Raw genomic sequence first — 22,188 nt, forward strand, 5'->3', positions numbered from 1 at the left:
TCCCTGGCATCTAGGGGACCAGGTGCTTCCTAGCCCCTTGGTTAAGAGAGGCACGTCTCGGTGACGGGAAAGGAAGCAGGCATTTCGCTTCTGACGTCTTTCTTTAGCTCTTACCCCGCAGGCGTGGCCTGCCCTAACTCCACAAGCAAGAGGAGAGAGCCAATGAAAGTCCACGCTGTCCTGCGGATAACCCAAGGCAGACTTTACAGGAACTTTCCTGCAAAAAACCACCACAGGGACCAGCAGATGGCGTAATGGTTATGTTATTGGACTCCCACGTAGCTGACTGTAGTTCAAGTCCTGGACCCAGACACTTAAAAACTCACGCCAGGCATGTGTGCGTGTGTGCCCAAGATCCTGGGAGGAGAGTGGAGGAGAAGGGATTGCAATGTGGTCATTCCCCCTGGTGTGTGTGTGGTGGCTAATTTCTTGCTTTCTTTCTCTGTCTCTCTGACAAACACACATGCCCTGTAGCAAAAAACAAATGAACGAAACTCTCAAAAAAAAAAAAAAAGACAAACAGTTTTCTAAGGCCACAAGATCTTCAGGAAGAGCAGGCGGGATAGGAGGGGGAGGAGCCAGTAAAGTCATTTTGTAATGTTTATTTGCATAAATTATAGAAGACATTTCAGACATATTAAATCGGAGAAACAGAAGGCTACTGTATTCTGAATACATCTTGTATCCCTTCAAAACAAATGTGCAAACACCTCAAATTCAGACACGTGTACAAATTTCAGGCTATGGAAATATAAATTATATCTTAGAAATTGCTCTGAGGATTAAAAAGAAATGGGCGTGTATTTATGGCCACCAAGGAGAAAAGGATAGCTATGCTCTGTGGTTTAGAAGATTCATGGTCTCTTTAGAGCTTTGTGACTCTTCACTGAGTCCCTGAACACACCGGTCATTAAATGTTAATATGACATATTGTGTTTGGAACTCGGCTCCAGAGTACCGTGCAAATATTAGTTCTCAGATCACCTGAACTTGTGGACGTAAGCCTGACACAGCTGAGAAGAGCCTTAAAGAACCAACTGACTCAACTGAGTTTGTAGGTTTCAGAGCGTTCACTGCTTTTCTATATGCAGGTGAGAATTCCTCCCGTGAATAGATGAAATACAGTTAGTAAGTATAGCTTCTTTTTTAATTGGCAGAGAGAGACACACGGAGAGAAAAAGCCCTCCCTACTGGGGCATGGTCACACCACCAGGATCCCCTCTCCCCTATTTCACCATTGAGATTTTTGGTACATGTATGTGGCGGGCATGCTTTCCAAGCCACTGGGACTTGAACCACAGCTTCCTTAACCACAAGGCCATGGGGGCACGCCAAGTCAGGTCCACTTTTAATTCATTACTAATTCCTTCCTTCATGCAAAAACACGTACTTACTACTTAACCTGATAGCCGTGTGTCACACTTGGAGAGCCTTTCTATGTGCCCGGCACATATTCAGAGCTTTAGAAAGATCATCTTGTTGATCTTCCCAACAACCCTGTCATGTAACATTTTATAGATGAAGAAACTGAGGCAGGAAGAGGTTACATTGCCTGCCCGAGCATACCTAGCTACGAAGCAGTGATTCAGAGACTGGATCCCTGGCAGAGATCCTGCTGAGCGTTAATTCTTAACGGTTAGACCAGATGGCCTGGCACACTCGGGAAATTGCCTTGGATTAGAACAAATGGGAAGCTTATTCAAAACACATATTTATCTGAGTAACCTCACAGGTCATCCACTGTGTAGGAAATGCCGTGGAACCAACGACTCAAATAATTTGGTCGAAGTTTGTTTACCTTTCAGCAGCTTCACAGTTTGAGAACCTTTGGATATTTGTCTCCATTCTAATGAACAGAGCAGGCCTTTCAATTTAGGTTGGAGCCAAGTGCTCTTGATAATTAATGAAGCTGTGGAGGCCAATTCTAGGAAAAAATAACACGTTAGCATTCCGCATGATGCAATCAGAAACGCTGGTGCTTTAGTGTGGTTCGCGCTACACAAAGCACCTTATTGACATCACAAAACTGCTGTGGGGCTCCTTCTAGTCATCCGAGGTGCAAAACCACCGTGCACCGCAGTCTGCCTGAGCTGAGAAGAAAAGCCATGCAGACTTACCAGCCCAGAGAGTTGTTGTTTCTGTCCCTTAGCTGGCTCGCGCCAGGACTCCTGCCGTGTGTGTGCAAGCAAATGCAGTCCTTGGCACTGTCCTGGGAAACCCGGAGTTTTGGCTTTCCCCCCACTCTGACAAGAAAGGCGCCCCCTCCCCGCAACCATTACCAAGGCGATGGATCTCATCAACCCGTGTCTGGAGGGAAGTGTGGAAAACCCAGCCCAGAGCCTCTCAAGAAGTTACTGTGGGGTATTTTAACAGCAGATCTGAAACTATTAAAGGGCAGTTGACAGAGAAAGTAACAATCGGAAGGCTATTTTTAAATGTGTAGAAAAATCAAACCTTGATAAGAAGAAATACAGCCCATTCATGGGATTGCATTTTGCTCATATACTAAATCTCATTTAATCCGGCACAGGGAGCAGGCTGAAGAAACCATTTCGACCAAAGTTGCTACAAACTCTGGTTTTCCACCTGAATGTTTAGGAAAGCCTGCTTGTCAATTCCCCTTTCCTTCATAGAACTGCTAATACAATTAGCATTGAGGTAAATGAACCCGTCCACAGTCTGACGGAAGTCAAGGTGCCAGCTTTTTCTGAGGTGGTGGAATTCCTTTCTTGGTCCTTGGCTAGCGCACCCACCCACTCTATGCTGTGTTGATCCTGGCTGGTTAGGCTAACCTATATAAAGAACTGTCGGGACCAGCAGTTGGCATAATGGCTATGTCACTGGACTCCCATGTTGCCGACTGTGGTTCAAGTCCTGGACCCGGTGACTTAAACTCATGCCGGACACATGTGCGTGTGTGCCCAAGATCCCACGAGGAGAATGGAGAAGAAGGGATAGTGGCATGGCCATCCCCCCTGGGGGGGGATTTCTGGCTTTCTGTCTGTCTTTCTCTCTCGAAACTCTCAAAAAAAAAAAAAAACTGTCTAGGACCATCAGATGGCATCGCAGTTACGTCACTGGACTCCCATGTTGCCGACTGTGGTTCAAGTCCTGGACCCGGTGACTTAAACTCATGCCGGACACATGTGCGTGTGTGCCCAAGATCCCACGAGGAGAATGGAGAAGAAGGGATAGTGGCATGGCCATCCCCCCTGGGGGGGGATTTCTGGCTTTCTGTCTGTCTTTCTCTCTCGAAACTCTCAAAAAAAAAAAAAAACTGTCTAGGACCATCAGATGGCATCGCAGTTACGTCACTGGACTCCCATGTTGCCGACTGTGGTTCAAGTCCTGGACCCGGTGACTTAAACTCATGCCGGACACATGTGCGTGTGTGCCCAAGATCCCACGAGGAGAATGGAGAAGAAGGGATAGTGGCATGGCCATCCCCCCTGGGGGGGGATTTCTGGCTTTCTGTCTGTCTTTCTCTCTCGAAACTCTCAAAAAAAAAAAAAAACTGTCTAGGACCATCAGATGGCATCGCAGTTACGTCACTGGACTCCCATGTTGCCGACTGTGGTTCAAGTCCTGGACCCGGTGACTTAAACTCATGCCGGACACATGTGCGTGTGTGCCCAAGATCCCACGAGGAGAATGGAGAAGAAGGGATAGTGGCATGGCCATCCCCCCTGGGGGGGGATTTCTGGCTTTCTGTCTGTCTTTCTCTCTCGAAACTCTCAAAAAAAAAAAAAAACTGTCTAGGACCATCAGATGGCATCGCAGTTACGTCACTGGACTCCCATGTTGCCGACTGTGGTTCAAGTCCTGGACCCGGTGACTTAAACTCATGCCGGACACATGTGCGTGTGTGCCCAAGATCCCACGAGGAGAATGGAGAAGAAGGGATAGTGGCATGGCCATCCCCCCTGGGGGGGGATTTCTTGCTTTCTGTCTGTCTTTCTCTCTCTTTCTGGAGAGTGCACGGGCCATATAGCAAAAACTTCTCAAAAAGAAAAAAAAAAACTGTCTAGGACCATCAGATGGCATCGCAGTTACGTCACTGGACTCCCACGTGGCTGAGTGCGGTTCAAATCCTGGACCAGGTGACTTGAAACTCATGCCGGGCACATGTGTGTGTGTGCCCAATATCACAGGAGGAGAATGGAAGAGAAAAGATTGCAGCACGGCCATCCCCGTGGGGGGTGATTTCTCACTTTCCCTTTCACTGTGTCTGTCTCTCTAGTGAGAGCATATGCTCTAAGGCAAAAACTTCTAAAAAAAACCAACTATCTATTTGCTTTATTTCCCAGACACCAAATGGACTGCTTCTGACCCCGAGTCCACTGCTGTCCAGCATACATTTCTGGAGCAGCCTCAGTCCAGTTGCTCCGCTGAGTCCTGCCAGGCTGCAAGGGCCCAACACGCTGTTCCAGGTAAACATCGAGGAATGAACTTTCAACCCTGACCTTCGTGGGGATGTTTTCTTGTCTACATCCTGACAGGTACCACCGACTTCATGTCAGTGGGGGCTGTACACCCTTTCAGAAGCAGGCATTTTCCTTGAGGCACAAATGGTATACCCTTGACAGATACCCATACTACAACAAGTATTGGGTTGTCAGAAAAGTCATGGTGTGTTTTTCTCTGTGCAAAAATATGTCATGACTTTTCCGACGACTCAATGGTTCTTGGAATATTTTCATTTGATTTTGTAAATTGGAAATGTATTAAGGAAATGGCAGAATTTGAAAAATTTTTTTTATAAATGCTCATAAGAGACTTTAAAATAACAATCCTATTAGTGTAGCAACTCATCTGAAATATAAAAATACTGAACTGTTTATCCATCCTAAGAGAGAAGTTACCTGTATAATTCTAATGAAGCATAATCAGGTTCTTCTTGTTCCATAATAAAATGTATTACAAAGAGAATCCAAGGCCTTGGTTAAAAAATAATGAAGACCGAACTGCTTTATCTTGCAGGACTCTCTGTACGAGGTGAGCACATTCATTATTCATTCACACCCTAGAATCTTGCGCTAGCATCACTTGTATCACGTGGAAATCAGTATTTTCTCTTAGAGACCCAGAGATTGATACTCACGGGCCAAGGTGTTACTCTTTGAATATGTGCATTTAGGGAGAGAGTTCCTGGGGACAGGCATAAAGTAAAAATGGACACAGTGCAGGCTCCCTCTTTCTCTTACTCTAGCCTGTGTCATCCACCCGGCATCCTGTTCCCCCAGGTGGCTTTACCCCAAGCAAGCTGCAATCTTTTGACTTCTGCATCTACCACTTCACACTCTGTATTATCTGGCAATATTCTCCCAGTAGCGGGTGGGCTTTGAAGAGACCGGAACTGTGTGCTGTTCACTGTGTTGGCCCCCAGCATCGGAACATTGCTTTGTACATAAACGGTGCTGAGATTACCACTAAGTGAACAAATGCCACAGAATGTATACAGAGATGCCTAGGAATTCACACAGAGATGTCTAAGAAAGTAAAGTGTTAAAAAGATCAAGTCCCCATGCTCTTCTGAGTCGTTCTGCTTGTCCCAGGTTAGTATTCGCTGAGTACTTCTCCTTTGCTAGGGGCTGTCCATGCTGGAGCTTGGGCTCTCCTTGGAGGAAGGGTGGTGCTAAAGGGGTTTTGGATTGCCATCTTGTTTCTCTGGTTTCCTGGTGAGAGTGGAGTTGGGTGTCATATGACTGTATCGTTGGAGTAATCGGGTTTCTTTCTCTCCCCTGGCTCTTAATCCCACCATAAGAAAGTGAGTGATGGTTATGGAGCCAACATGTTTGTTGAGTTTTAACCATTTTAACTCAGGCAGGGAAACGAAAACTAGAAATAGGGAGCAAAAAGCAATGAGCAAACGTAGTATCTGGGAAGTTTTAGACTCAAAATGCTTTAGATGGGGGGGATAAAAGACCTCATTTCCTGAAAATGTCAAGATTAGCAGAGAAAGGAGTTGTGTGGCTACAGGAGCGTAGGGACTGCAGCACTAACCCCAGACTCTAACATACAGCTTCTGTCGTGTTCAGTGGGTGTTTGTGAATAATGAATGATGGACTCTCATTTTCCTCTTTATTGGGAATCTTGCCACCTGACTGGTGCAGTTTGATGATCTCCTATGAAAGCCCTGAAAACTTTTGACTGAGGCTTCTTCAGGTTCCCTGAAGCAATTTGATAGCAATTATTTTTGATGTTTTTTTGAGAGGTTTTTCCTACAGGGTGTGTGTGCTTACCAAAGAGAAAAAGAGAAAGACAGAGACAGAAAGTGAGAAATCAGTCCCCAGGAAAGATGGCCACGCCACAATCCCTTCTCTTCCAGTCACCTCTCAGGATTTGGGGCACACAAGCACACACGCCCGGCATGATGTGTAAGCTACCAGGTCCAGGACTTGACCCTCAGTCGACCACATGGGAGTCCAGTGATGTAACCATTACACCATCTAGATACCAATTTTTTCCAGCCCAATAGTATGAACAGCAACGAAGGTTCATGTCCACAGTGACTATACGCGTGATTAAGGTCTCTGGGAGCTGAGAGGTGGTCACTATTATAGGCCAGGGGTTCTCCAAATTAGTGGGCAACAGAATCAGCTGGAAGGTGTGCTAATGAAGATTGCTGGGCTGCACCTCCCACAGATTCAGTAGGTCTGGGATAGTGCCTACTAAGAACATTTCTTTCACGTTCCTAGTGATGCTGCTAATGCAGGATCCACACTTTGAGAACCACTGCAGACCAGGTTTCTAGTTTATATGTAGCAATTCTGCCGAAGAAGTGACTGCATTTAAAGGCTATCTGCTTAGAGCTTTAAATTTAATATCATCAAGACCTTTTTCTCTTTCTTGGAGCAATTCAAAATACACCCCTGAAAAAAAATACACATAACCCAGACTGGGTGGTTTTTAAGGTTGCATGGCCCTGGGTCCTCTCACTGTGGTAGATCTATGAGACTAAGGAAAAACAATTGTAAACTTTTAAAACCATGATTACTCTTCCTCTGAAAAAAAGCAGTTGAGTGTGGTAAAAGTTGAAAATGGCAGTTTAAAAATGAAAAACTACCAAACACAGTAAGAGGAATACTACTTTGATTTTCAAGACTTGACGTTACAATTGATAGCTTTTTTTTTTTTTTCAGAATTCAGATAACTATCAAGTGTCCCTTTTGAACTAACAAAAATCATGTTCTTTCAGAAAAAAATAAAACTTTTATATATGCTATAAATGTGTTGGAAGAAGAAGAAGAAGAAAAAAAAAGCTTGCCCTGTGATGTTTTATTAGCAAGTTTCCTGTTGTGATGATCGGAGAGTTAGATCATTAGGGCTGGAGTTGACAGAGCTGAGTTTTTACGCAGAAGATTTCATGATGCAATTATCATAGTAGGTAATAGCAGACAGTCAAGAATTTCAGAGAAAGAGGAAAAACAGCCTTTCTGGGAGAGGTATACTCTGTGGTTGAAAAATGTTTCAGTGAAGAGCGAGCTGCCAGACAGTGAGCTAAGTGTCAATATGGAACTTTGATTTACAAATACAGTAAAACCTCTGTTTCAACAGGACGGTTTGGCTCTTTGAGCAGTGTACAAGGTATCTGTTGCACCACAATATTTTTTTAATTGCCAGAGGGCATGCACACTTTTGAGAGAACAGTAGGAGGAAGAAAGCAACCCCCAATGGGGCACCATTCAGCCACAATCTCTTCTCCATTTCTCCATCCAGTTGGGATTTTGAGCATATCCGTGTTCCCACCATGTTTTTCAAGCCACTAGGACTAGGATTTGAACTGTGGTCAGCCATGTGGGAGCTGACTCTCTTAACCACTAGGCTATAAGTCCAGCTCCCACCACAGCTTTTGAAATAGATTGTGATTAAATGTGGGATATACCTCGTAGGTACAGGTAAGTATTGGAACAAGGTAGAGCTAATTTAGATTTCAGTTAATAACGTGTGCTGTCATTTTTAATTCAACAAATCCAAACCAGCAAATATTTGTAATGCTCTGTGGCAGGGACTATAGCAGTATACTTTATGTGATTAACAGATGTATAAACAAAACACAGCAGGAACCGGGCAGGGTGGCTCTTTCCAGCTGGGAACTGACAAAGGCCCCGAACTGAGCTGGGAAGAAGGGGCAGGATTTGGATAGAGACTAGGGCACATTTTAGTCTCCAGAGCTGCATGGTTTGGACCTGAAAGTACATCGTCTTCAGGAAGGAACTACAGGTGACAGGAGAGCAAGATGGGAAAGCAGCGCTGGGCCTCGAGTAGTACGGTCAGGAGTTCCCACCTTCCTCTGTGGTTAAGTGTTGTTACGGCTGTTCGAGATGGAAAAAGGGAGAGGAGATGTCTATGTTAGAAAAATATCCCTGAAGTCAGTGTGGAAGATGAACTGAAGACAAAGTGGAAGGGGAAGAAAGCTAGGAGGCAAGTACTACATCTCTCCAAATAGTGAGGGGCAAATCATCTTTTAGATTAGAATAGCGAGTATTAAATATAGCTAGAAAACCCTTCAGAGGTAAGACTGAGGAGAAGACTTTGAGTTAGGTTTGAAGAGTAAATAGGTAGTGGAAAGAAGAGGCAAGGATTACGAAGACTGGAATGCTAATAACAGTTAACATTAATTAATTGATTAATTAATTATTTTGGAGAGGTTTTTGTTAAAGGGCACATGCGCTCGCCAGAAAGACAGAGACAGACAGAGAGAGACAGAAAGTGAGAAATCACCCCTCATGGGGGATGGCCACACCACAGTCCCTTCTCCTCTGTTCTCCTCTCAGGATCTTGGGCATGCACGCACACACGCCCGGCATGAGTTTGAAGCCACTGGGTCTGGGACTCAAACCATGGTCGACTACATTGGTGTCCAGCAACATAGCCATTATGCCATCTGCTGGTCTCACAGTTAACATTTATTAAGGGCTTACTTGTGCCAGACATTTTTATGGCTTTCCATTTGATATTCTCAATACTTTTTTTTTTTCCCCAGAGAGATTTTGCTATAGGGCACATGCGCTCGCAGAGACACATAAAGAGACAGAAAGTGAGAAATCACCCCAGGGAGGATAGTCATGCTTACAATCCCTTCTCTTCAATGTTCCTCTTGGCATTTTGGGCATGCATGCACATGCACCTTGCATGAGTTTTAAACCACAGAGTCTGAGACTCAAACTGCAGTCGACTATGTGGGAATCCAGCCATGTAACCATTACACTATCTGCTGGTCCCAATACTAGTATCTAGTTAGTGAGCTTAAAATATTTCAATGCTACGTTTCACATGGGCAGGAGTTATTGTATTTTATTTATAATTGTTATTTTTACAACTTAGAGCATAAAATATAATGAGAACTCAGTAAATTTGGAATGAATAATGTAATATATGTTTCCAATTACATACCTTTTTCCAGGATTTACTATAGGCATACTTCTAAAATGGAAATGGTTGTCAAGTCCAGGCCCAGTACTGGTGAAAAGACAGCAAAGGACAAAAGTTTGAGGGAGTACTGCATTTAAGAAAGGGACCAGCAGGTGGTGTGGTGGTTAATGTGCTGGACTCCCACATGGCCAACAGCAGTTCAAGTCCCAGACCTGGTAGCTTGCTTCCTCACTTTGCCTCCCTCATTCTCTCTCTCTCTGGTCAAATTTAAATAAATAAATAAATAAATTTAAATAATTCTAAAAAGGGGGGGGATGGTGGAAGAAGAGCCAATGAAGACTCAAGTAACATGCCAGAAAACCCAGGCTTATCAAGAGAAGCTATGGCAACTGAGAGTACAGAAATAGAGCAATGGCAGATGTCATTTATTATTTTTTAAACTTTATTTCTTCCGTGTGCCAGAGAGAGACAGAGACGGCATTCCAGACAGGGTCTTGATGTCATAATCTACCCCCAGCCTCAGCCGGCCCAGGATCACAAGCATGCTTGTGCCCACCACACTCAGGGAGGTCTCCGGATGTGAACTGGAACCTTCTTGTACGTCAGCTTTCCAGAGTGTGTTTTACTGTCCCACCACCATCCAGCCTGCAGTGACTTATTTTAAAAAGAGGGAAAGATTAGCAGAACCAAAGCTGAATCTTTGGAAAACATCAATAAGATGGACAAAAACCCGAAAGGGAGAAAATGCAAATAAACTAAAGAATGAAAAAGCAAAGCCTGCTCTTCTTCTAGTGTTTAAGTCAGTGGGAATACTAGTTGGAAGTATAGATCTTAAGTAAGAGTATAAATATATGCAAATAGATATAATAACTCAGTTGAAGTAGATAAACTTCTGGAACAAATAAAAATTCCAAAGTGTCAGAAAAGAATAAAAACCTTGATTATGCCAATAACCACTGAAGAAACTGAAACAGTAAAGATACTCCCTAGACTGGCTGTGTGGCCTAATGGTTAATTAAGGGCGCCTGATCCCACGTGGCTGACTAGAGCTCAAATCCTAGTCCCAGGGGACCAGCAGTTAGCATAATGGCTATGTCACTGGTAGTGATCGTGGTTCGCTTCCCGGACCCGGTGGCTTAAAAACTCACGCTGGGCGCATGTGCGTGCGTGCCCAAGATCCTGAGAGGAGAATGGAGGAGAAGGGATTGTGGTGTGGCCATCATCCCTCATAGGCAGGGGTGATTTCTTGCCTTCTGTCTCTGTCCCTGGCAAGCACACATACCCTATAGCAAAACTCTCTCTCAAAAAAAGGAAGAAATTACTGGCTCACATGTTAAAAACCTCGTTTTCAAAAAAACCCTTTTTCTTAATAGGTAAAGCAAATCAACATTCTAAGTACCTTAGAATCTTTTAAAAATAGTTTTAGAGGGGGCCAGCAGGTGGCATGGTGGTTAAGGCTCTGGACTCCCACATGGCCAACTGTGGTTCAAGTTCCACACCTGGTGGCTTGCTTTCTCACTTTCTCTTTCTCTGTAAGCGCCCATGCCCTATAGCAAATTTAAAAAATGATACAAATTGGATAACTAAAATTGGATAACTTTAAAAATAGTGTATTAGAGAAATGCTTTAGCAACATATACTTTTATTTTTATTTTTATATTTTTTAAGTAGCCTAAGCATATAGAAAAACTAGGGACATTTTCTCGGCATTAATTTCTGTTAGTTTTGTGTCATCTTGATCTCATTGTCATCTTCCAGTGTAAAATACATTGGCAACTGACCTCCATGACAGCAGGGATAAGAAAACTGAGCTATTATGGTCTGAGAATGTGTAAGAACCCAGGTTCTTCCTGAAGGATTTGTAGTAACTATTTTAAAAATCTTTTGTTCCCATACAGTTCCCCACACTGCTTAACGGCCACATGCCAGTGCCACTCTCCAGTCTGGACAGAGCTGCTTCTCCAGTATTGCTTTCTTCCAACTCTCAGAAATCCTGATGACGACTGACCACAACTAAGGACTCATTAACTGATGAAGCAAATTTGTCCTCATGGGCTAGTTTACCTGTGTCATGAGAAGGACGTTGTGAAACCCTCTGTTAATTTGGTTGCACTTTTCATAACATGGATAGTCTAGGTTTATGTTAGCATTTTCAAAACTGTTTTTTTTTATATATTCAAATATATAAGGAAATCTGTTTTGCATTAAGTGAATCTTAATGTTTTTTTTTATATCCTCTTAGCTCATAAGTGTTGAACACTGTTGACAGTGAAGAACTTTTCTTAATGTTTTCAGTATAACTAATAAGGATGTGAAGCTTTTTTTTTTTTGCTATAATTCTGCATATGCTGAACTGTGCTTATATACACTATAGCCAGCTGTGCCTTCCTTGGCATTTAGTTTTATGTAAATGATTTATATATTTTCTAGTACTAAGAAAAAATGTTTGAAAGACAAAAATCAGTATCAAACAGCTCTCTAGTAAAAATTTCATTACTTTTCACAAGTGGGAGATATGAAAGCAGATTCATACCACTTTTCCTTTTTTTGCTTTCGGTTGTATAAGAATTGCCTTAGAACCTCTTTTTAACTGAAATTCAGTAAATGTAATGTCCAAGTAATGTTTTTATAAGCAAACTAAGCCATATTTAGACAATAAACATTCACAAAAGAAAATGTTCTTCTAAAGTGCATTAAAAAAAAAAAAAAGTAACTATGGAGGTCTAGCCTCCTAGTGGTTTATAGTATCATTAGATTTTTTCCAAAAATCTGAGATAGAAAAGCTGCATCCAGCTCATGCTGTTCAAGACCTTGGAATATTTCCTAGGTTAGAACATATTCTTTTTTCAAGAAATTAGTCCTGGCTCTCCCATCTTCCATAGAGAATCATACCTATCTGATATATTTACTGTGTCTGTCTGATGAGGGTTTTTCTAAATCTTGGAACAACTGACATTTAAAAATCGAATGCTTTGGAAAAGGCTCAGACTGGTGATGAATCCAAACAACAAACAATTTTGTAACACCAGGTATCATCGTGTGCTTAGGTAGTAGTCACCATTTTTAGTGGATTAAAAAAAAAAATGCCATCAAACAGAGAACTGGCGATACTGAAGGACTTGCACGTAGAAATTCAGAAGTAGGATATAGTACTTTCTGTACTACTAAATTCATGGTGAGAATGAAGAAAATCTGGTGAAAAACAATTTCTTCGGGAAGGTCATCACTGTGGAACTGAATGGATTACTTGGAGTACTCTACAGTAAATGCCCTTGTGCAGTATAGGTTAGAGCTGCAATAACAGAAACGCATTTTCTGTTCTTTCTGCAGGCATCGTTCCAGTAGCATCACACCTGTACATGAAATAGGCAAGCCCTAAGACAAGATAAGAGAACTGGAAAGTGCCCAGTGCTTTAAGTTCACAATGAGGTTAATTATAATACCAAACTACCAAATCCTAAAATCAGTTTGAAACATAACTGAATAATGAACCCAAACTGGACATTAAATGGCAGGGATTATGAGAGAAGGTAAACAATGAGGTTTCTAGAAACCCACTTCTTGAATTTGGGGGACAATCTAAAATATTGAGACTTACAAATTTTGAGATTTTCAACTGGAATGGAGCATCTCTGTATGTGGGGATGTGTGCCCTTATTAAGAGGGAGGGGAAAAAAAATAAAAACCCTAAACAATTTAATATGCCTCTATGACTAAAGGGATTGGCTCCCAAACCCACAAATAGACACTACTGTCACACACCCACCCCACCCCCCCATAAGCTAAGGATGATTCTGTATTACAGTACAAGAAGCTGGCTCAGGGAACTGATGTTTACCAAATATTAGGTCGGAAAAGCCATGATGTGTTTTTCTATGCAAAAATGTGTCACGGACTTTCCCAACGACCCAATACAAAAAGTTAGAGCTAGAGGGAGCCATTGAGCGTTTTTCCTACCACCTGTTCCCCGACCAGGACAAGCCGGGAGTTGCCTAAGGCCACACAGCTCCTGGCACGTAGAACAGGGATTGGTGCTCAGCCCAATTCTGCTTCCCTGATGCCTAGCGCTAATTACTGTCCCCCAAACTGAATGTGTGGTTAAAACTGAAAACAGATACGTATACGGCACTTAAAGTTGTTTTGTCAGCTAAGAGAAAGCATGCCAAATGCAATAATCTTATAGAACAACTCACTAAAGGAAGTTAATATACAAAAATCTCAACCAAAAATATTTTAGTATTGTTTGTAAATATAAACACTGATTGAAAATATCTCAACAACTATAAAAATCTAACTCTTGTTTTCTTTTCCTCCAGTTACAATTGGTTAATGTACACTCCAGATCCATTTATTAGAAATGGAGAAATACTACCATTTTGGAGGGGTCGAAATACTTGCTGTCACAGAGATCTGGAGGAACTGAAGTGTGACTTGTATAGCTGTGTCTCATTCTGTGCGTGTTTTTGTAACAGAAGCATTTTAGTCAGGAAATAGGTTTTAAAAAACATTAATTAACTCCCCCCCCCCCAGCCCTTTGTATATGTTCGCTTGATCAGTGTTATTCTGCTATGGCTAACCTTTTATAGAACATAACCTGAACCTTGGTCTCTTTGTATTCATCTTTTCTAAGACTGCAAATCTTCTCTCACTTTCATATATGTATCATTTTTACTGTTATATTATTTTTGTTCAATAAATACTTTGTGATAAAAAGGTGTTTAGAATCAAGTGGGTTGGTTTACTTCCTTTACTTGAGATGATCCGAACTTGACCTTTCCATATGGACACATGTTAGAAAGAGATTGTTTTTAAAAAATTATTTAATTTTATTTATTATGATCAGTGTTATTCTGCTATGGCTAACCTTTTATAGAACATAACCTGAACCTTGGTCTCTTTGTATTCATCTTTTCTAAGACTGCAAATCTTCTCTCACTTTCATATATGTATCATTTTTACTGTTATATTATTTTTGTTCAATAAATACTTTGTGATAAAAAGGTGTTTAGAATCAAGTGGGTTGGTTTACTTCCTTTACTTGAGATGATCCGAACTTGACCTTTCCATATGGACACATGTTAGAAAGAGATTGTTTTTAAAAAATTATTTAATTTTATTTATTATTATTTTAAAATTTGCTATAGGGCAGCATGTGCTCATCAGAGAGAGACAGAGAGACAGAGGGAAAGTGAGAAAGGAAGCTGACAAGGCCAAGACTCGAACCATGGTCAGTCATGTGGGAATCCAGCACCCTGACCCTAGAAATGGATTCTTTTCACCGATCCTTAAATATGGCACTTCCAAAAATATTTTAAAAAACAGATATACAAAAATAATTAGAGGTTGAATTGGGAGGATCGCATGGGTTTAAGAAGTGGTCCGCTGGTCTCTGAAATCTCAGATTCTATCAATTATTCTGTGTAATTGGCCCTCTGTATCTGTGGTTCTGCATCTGTGGATTCAACCAACCACAGATCAAAAATACATAGATTACATAGTTAGGCTTATGATAGTTGCATCTGTACTAAACATGTGCACTGTTTTCCCTAATCCTCCCCTTAGGAATACAGCATAACAACCATTCACAATGTATTAGGTATTCTAAGTAATCTAGAGATGGCTCAGAGTACCCGGGACATGTGTGTTATACACAAATACTGTGCCACTTCATACAAGGAACTTGAGTATTCATTGATTTGGGGATCCGAGGGATCTTGGACCCATCCCCTATGGGTACTGAGGGAATGTATTGAGAAGGGAAAAGTTGGAAGGAAAACATCAAATTAACCACTTATTCTTTTAGTGATTTTCTTGATAACACGGGAATGTGAATTGCTTATGCTTGATATTAAGGGGTATTATTCTTCTGGTCTCACTTCCAGGCTGGCCTGGCTCTGGTTTTCATGGGTGAGTTCAAACCCATCCTGGGTTTGATATGGGGAGACTGGTGCCAACGTAGAGGGCAGGAAGGGAGAAATGGGGGAGTAATGGAGACCTTAGGGGACACGTTAGTATCACTAGAGTGCAAAAGGTCACAGATAACTCACAGCTGCACATGGTACACCTGGAGTGGTGGTAGAAAATCATGAACATACTTAAGGAACATTTGAGAATCAACTGTGTTCTAAGTACCATTTCAGAAATGAGGGTTAAAAACCTAGTTCCTATTCTCAAGAAAGTAACCGATTTGTTTGGTCCCATTTACATATACATAAGAATTCAACTAAGCTGCTTTTGTAAAATGTCCTTTTATCCCTAAATACCCACAGGCGTCTCCCCCCCCATGGCCACTTTCCCTTTCATCCCATTACCTGGGACTGTACGGTCCTGCCTGCAGGATTGACACTGAAGAATACACTATTACCCTCTTCCAGAAGAGACAGGTCTCCAAGACCCATTTTTATTTCATCGCCAGATAACATAATTTCGTTTAACGACAGCAACCATTTATAAATTACTATGTGCCCAGTACTGTTTTAAGTCTATTATTATACATGGATTTTTATTCCGTCCTCCCAACAACCCTCAAGAGAAGAGGAAATTGAGACCCAAACTGGTTAAATAAACGGCTCATAGAGCTGGCCAGGTTCCAAACTCAGCATTTTGATTCTCAAGGCCATGCTCTTAACCTACAGTACTTCAAAAGAACTTCAACTGCAATCTACATCTTCACTAAGAACAGTACGTGGCACTTACACCTTATGACATGTTCACTGTGTCACTGTCCCTGGGTGGGGGCAGAGTTTTAGTTGTTGTAAAGCTGGCCCCAACTAGACTTTCCTCGTCTTGACTTTATTCCCATTCCTACTCCCCCAGTGGTGTCTGTGAGAGAGAGAGAGAGACAGTGAAAGAGAACAGCTTGATTATAGGTTAGTCCTTAAGTTTTTAGAGTCACTTATTTTAGCCTGCTATAAAGAACAAGTTTCTTTTCTATCACCAATTTTTGACTGCTGTTAAGTGTCTTTGGTTCACTCAGAGAGACAAGTCCAAGTAAATATTACATCGCTAACAAAGATTAGGAGCCAACCCCATGACGTAACGATTAAGTACAGTGCACACAGCTGTCTGCAGTTTGAATTCCAACCCCAGTGGTTTGAAAAACAGCAGGCACATGTGTAGGCATGGCCAAAATCCTGATGGGACTGAGAAATGGAGGAAAAGAGACTGCATGTGCCTCCCGATAATATTTTTTGTAAAGACTGATTGTTAACTCAGGATTTCTTCATGCATGTGTGTGCATGTGCGAGTGTATTCTTAATTCAATCAACAAGCCAGTATCCAATACTTTTAGTATCAGGTACTGAAAATACAGAGGTGAGCAAGAAAATCTGTTCCTTCATGGAGCTTATGTTTTAGTAAAGGGACCTAGAGAGTGACTACATGCTACAGGGTTAGGTATAACGATACTGTTGGAATCACAGGGAAGTTAAGTGGGGGGGCACATAACTTCATCTGATAGAGTAGGGTATGTGCTGGGGAAGCCTTTCTGGAAGAAATAATTAAATTGAGACCTGCCTGAAGAATGGTCAGAAAAAAGAAGAGCAAAGAGAAGGATAGAAAAAAATAGCAAGTAGGGAGAAATGGGTGTTTCAAGATCAGGTGAGATATGAAACATTCTAGAACTCAAAGATTGGTACAGTTGGATTTATCCTAAGAACAAAACTATAATTAATCATCATATGAAGTGATAATAGAAACATTAGCAGCAATAGAGTCTAAATTCAAAAGGGAGGAGGGGGCTTGTAGACCACTAAGGAATAACTGAAGGAGTAATTGGATAGGATTCTGTGGGAGAATAAGATGGCAGGACTGGAGACCCAAACCAATCTTTTGCTGGTTTTCAATGTTTCTAGAAAGACGGTGAGAGTGAACATCCTCCAGAGATGAACTACATAAGCTATAATGGTATCATGTTGCCTATGGGTCACTTGACAATGTCAGCTGCATATGCAAAGAGGAAATTAAGATGAAGATGACATCTGGGACAACTTTTGCTGTTAAGAATGTGTAACAGGGACCAGCAGATGGAATAATGGTACATTGCTAGACTCCCACATAATTGACCGTGGTTTGAGTTCTAGACCCGGGGGTTAAAACTCACACTAGATACGCGTGTGTGTGTGTGTGTGTGTGTGTGTGTGTCCAAAACCCCAAGAAAATGGAGGAGAAGGAATTGCAGTGTGGCCATTATTAATACTATACATATTGATGTACATGGACTGGTCTGAGAAGTATTTCATATAAGTAAATTCTCTTTATAAGCCAAATGATGTATAGCAAGTGAATGTTTAAAAAAAATTAATAATCTGAAAAATAATGCAAAGCTATTTGCTGCTGCTGATGTGGATAGTAATATCTTTGTTTTGACTGATATGCATGGTAATCATGCTGGAAAAAGAAATGTTATATACTGTAAAGATACATGTGATTAAATATAAAAAATATTTTAAAATCTCTCTCTCTCAAAAAAAGAATGTGGAACAATTATTAATACAATAGAGAAATGGCTGAAATTTTTTCTGCACCATTTATACTGGTGCTATTCTAGGAAAGACTTAGAGCCCTCAGAGAGTCTTGCGCCAGTCCCAAGCTGTAGTCACTGAAATTCCATGCCTCAATCAGACCCTAATGGAGCCATCTCTTGGACACAGAGACTGCTGGAATAGGCGGAACTTGCCTCATCTCCTGAAAAGTGAGTGTGACCCAGATGTTCCCCAGCCACGTCTTCATGCTCAGTTTTGTGATCCATGCCAGGTGTCTCTGCATCACTACTGCAGCAGGGCTAAGCGGGAAGACAGCAGAAGCAGCACCAACTGTGATTTCCATTTCAGCCCCTATTTCCCTCTCACAAGTGCACACCTTGTCCCCACACCTATTCTGCTCAACAGAGGTTTAGTTTATGATCTCTTAACTGGTAACCTTCCACAACGTTGATTTTTCTGATAAGCTGAATTTCACCACTTCTCTTAGGGAGGAGCAACCAATGAAGTCCAACCCATTATCATACATGATAACTTTATGTTATCGAAAAAGCTTTTTTTTTTAATTTGGAGAGTTTTTTGCTATGGGGCGCAGGCACTTGCCAGAGAGAAAAGAGAGAGACCAAAAAAAAAAAAAAACCCCAAGAAATCACCCCCCAGGGGGATGGCCATGCCACAATCCCTGCTCCTCCATTTTCCTCTCAGGATCTTGAGCATGCATGCACACACACACCCGGTGTGAATTTAAGCCACCAGGTTCGGGATTCAAACCACAATTGACTACATGGGAGTCCAGCGACATAGCCATTACGCCAACTGCTGGTCCCTCAAAGTAGCTTTATAATCCCTGATTCCATCATATTCTTTCTATTTTCAGTCTAATAGAAAAAAATCAGTGGTGGTGTTTTTTCTAGGTTAGTGATAGGAATTTATTACAGCTCCTCCTTGTCTGTGGCGTTACTTTCCATTTTCCATTTACAATAGTCAACTGTGGTCCAAAAATAGGTAAGTCTAAGACTAAGACATTCTGAGAGAAAACACATTCATGTAACTTTTATTACAGCATACTGTTTCACTTGTTCTAGCTGAATCATCAGGTAATACTAACAACTTTTTATTGTCCCTAATTTATAAATTAAACTTTATCACAGGTAAGTATGGGAAAAAAACATAGTATCAATAAAGTTTGGTATTATCCACCGTTTCAGACAACCACTGAAGGAGGTGTTGGAATATAATATGTCTGTGGATAAGGGGTAACTACCATATTAACTTCAGCTACGAATGATGAAAATTGAGGAAAACTCCTGCTATCTAAACTCAGAACCTAAATTTAATAGTACAAAGTAAGTTCCAATTTTAAACAGAACAAGAGGGCAAAACATTGTGCCTGTCCTTGGGCCTAAACTTATGATTACACACTTCAGAGATTTCAAGTTTGGAATGTATAAAAATGCAAATTATAAGGCAGCCTACTCATCACCTTGTGTTACCATTTAACACTTTGGTATGAATGGGCTGGTTAATCAAAAAGAGACAGATGGGCTGGCTCTGCAGCCCAATGGTTAAAGGAGCCAGATTCTACATGACAGATATAGTTTAAATCCTCGCTCTGGCAGCTTGAAAAACCTCCCAGGTGTGGGTGTGTGCATGCCAAAAATCCTGACATGACAGAAAAATGAAAGTGAAGGGATTTTCCCCTTATACTTACCTATGAAAATTCAAAGCCTCTCCTAATGTGGGCGTGATAATGTCTCCTTGGGAGATTCTTTCTCCCTCTCCCTTTTCCTCACCCTCTCTCTCTCTTCTCTTTTTATCCATCTGTGTCTGTTTTTGACAAGCACACATGCCCACTGGCAATTTAAAAAAAAAAAAACAAAAAAAAAACGTAAGACCAATGTAAGACTGTAGGAATGACAATTTTATGTAACAAAATAAAAATATTTAAAATATAAAACCATTGACTTTAAAAATCATAATAAGAAGGGGTTATGGGGCCGGCAGGTGGCGTGGTGGTTAAAGGCACTGAATTCCCATGTGGCAGACAGCGGTTCAAGTCCCGAACCTGGTGGTTTGCTTTCTTGCTTTCTCTCTCTCTGTCTCTGTCTGGTCAAATTAAAAAATAACAACAAATGGAATTAAATAAATAAATAATTCTTTTTTTAAAATGAGAAGGGGTGGAAACCAGCAGTTAGCATAATGGCTATGTCGCTGGATTCCCACGTAGTCGACCCCTGTTCGCGTCCCGGACCCAGTGGCTTAAAACTCACGCCGGGCGCTGTGCATGCGTGTCCAAGATCCTGAGAGGGAATGGAGAAGGGATTGCGGCATGACCATCCCCCCTGGGGGGGTGATTTCTCGCTTTCTGTCTCTATGTCTCTCTCTGTCTGTCTGGCGAGCGCACGTGCCCTATAGCAAAAACCTCTAAAAAAAAAATGAGAAGGGGTTATATTTGGAGTTAAATCTTAAAACCCACATGACTAAAAATGACCAAATAATATATAGGAAAGGAAAAAAGAAAATAAAAATGATTTACACTTAAAAAAAAAAAACACAATTAAACACAAAATAAGGCAACTGCAGAACTAAGTCTTTTCTTATCAGTAATTACTTTAAATGTAAATGGTTTAAAAATCTCTAATTAAAAGGCAGAGATTGGCAGAGTATATTTTAAAAGATGATCCCTTAATATGCTATGAGACTCACTTTAGCTACACAGACACAAAGAAGTTAATAGAAGGTATAGGAAAGGATATTCCATCTAAATAATAATAATAAAAAAAATGGGGTGGCTATTTTTTTCTCACAAAATATGGCATGGCCATTTTTCCCCCCCAGAAACCTTTTAAAAGTTTACAGGAGGGGCCAGTAGGTGACAAGGAGATTAAGGTGGCTGGATCCCACATGGTTGACAGTGACATTCTAGTCCTAGATCTGGTGACTTGAAAAACACTCTGGACCATGCCCAAAATACCCCGAGGAAAAAATGGAGTAGAAGGGATTGTCACGTGGCCATACCCTAGAGCGGGGTTTCTTACGTTCCCTCTCTCTATCTCTCTGGTGAGCCAACATTTTCTATAACAAAAACAAAATAAACAAACAAACAAAAAAGGTTATAAGGATATTATATATCAATAAGGGTACAATCCATCAAGAAGGTATATAAAAATTATGAACATATATGCCCTCCCAAACAGAGCATGAGTTATATGAAAAGTGAATGCTGACAAAACTGAAAAAGAAACAGATACTGGGTTGTCAGAAAAGTTATGTTTTTCTATGCAAAAATACATCATGACTTTTCTGATGACCCAACAGTACTACCATAACAGTCAGTGCCTTCGATATCCCACTTTCAATAATGGACAGGAGAAAAAGACAGATCAATATAGAAACAGAAGAATTGAATCTATAATTACATCGACTATATGTATACCAAATATTCCATCCAACAACATTCTTCGCAGAATGAGACATTTTTCTCAAATGCACATGAAACATTCTCCAGAACAGACCAGATATTAAGTAACAAAACAAGTCAATATATTTTTTTTAAAGTCATGGGACCAGCAGTTGGCGTAATGGTTATGTTGTTGGACTCCCATGTAGTCGACCACGGTTTGAGTCCCGAACCCGGTGGCTTAAATTCATGCTGGGCACGTGCATGCGTGCCCAAGATCCTGAGAGGAAAAATGAGGAGAAGGGATTGCAGCGTGGCCATCCCCCCGGGGGTAATTTCTCGCTTTTCCTCTCTCTCGGTATCTCTCTCTCTCTTTTTGGTGAGTACACATGGCCTACAGCAAAAACTTCTTCAAGAAAAAAAAAGTCTTACAAGTTATCTTTTCTAACCACAATAAAATGAAATTAGACATCAATAACAGAAAGCTCACAAATATGTAGAAATTAAGCAACATACTCTAAAACAACAAAATCTAAGAAGAAATCAAAGCAGTTATTAGAAAATACCTTAAGACAAATAAAATGAAAATAAAATATACCAATACTTATGGAATATTAATAGTTACTATCAATATTTTAAATGCTTATATTAAAATAAAGATCTTAAATCCATAACCTAAGTGTACACTTCATTGCACAACAGATAGAGGAGAAAACTAAACCTAAAGTTAGCAGAAGGAAGGTATTAATAAAGAATGCAGATAAGAAAAACAGACAACAGAAAAAAGACAAAGTCAACAAAACCAAAAGTTGGTTCTTTGACTAAATCAGCAAAATTGACAAATCTTAGCTAGACTGAGAAACAAAGAAGATTTAAATGACTAAAATCACAAATGAAAGTGGAGATATTACTGCTGAACATACAGAAATAAAA

The 22,188-nt window shown here is 40.9% G+C and overlaps 1 protein-coding gene across 2 annotated transcripts in view; it reads left to right on the plus strand.

Moving 5' to 3' along the window:
• ELK3 (ETS transcription factor ELK3) overlaps positions 1-14,090 on the plus strand; it is an 80,237-nt gene extending 66,147 nt beyond the window's left edge. The window contains exons 4-5 of one of the 2 annotated variants that reach the window (XM_006154882.3): positions 4,308-4,430; positions 11,274-14,090. In XM_006154882.3, the coding sequence (XP_006154944.1) occupies positions 4,308-4,430; positions 11,274-11,372 (222 nt within the window). In that variant the 3' untranslated portion in view covers positions 11,373-14,090. The remainder of the gene's footprint in view (positions 1-4,307; positions 4,431-11,273) is intronic. The other variant, XM_027774356.1, reaches the window with a different exon arrangement.
• Positions 14,091-22,188: the final 8,098 nt, after the last annotated feature.

Source organism: Tupaia chinensis, unplaced genomic scaffold (genome assembly GCF_000334495.1).
Source record: "Tupaia chinensis unplaced genomic scaffold, TupChi_1.0 Scaffold000423_1, whole genome shotgun sequence".
NCBI lineage: Eukaryota > Metazoa > Chordata > Mammalia > Scandentia > Tupaiidae > Tupaia > Tupaia belangeri.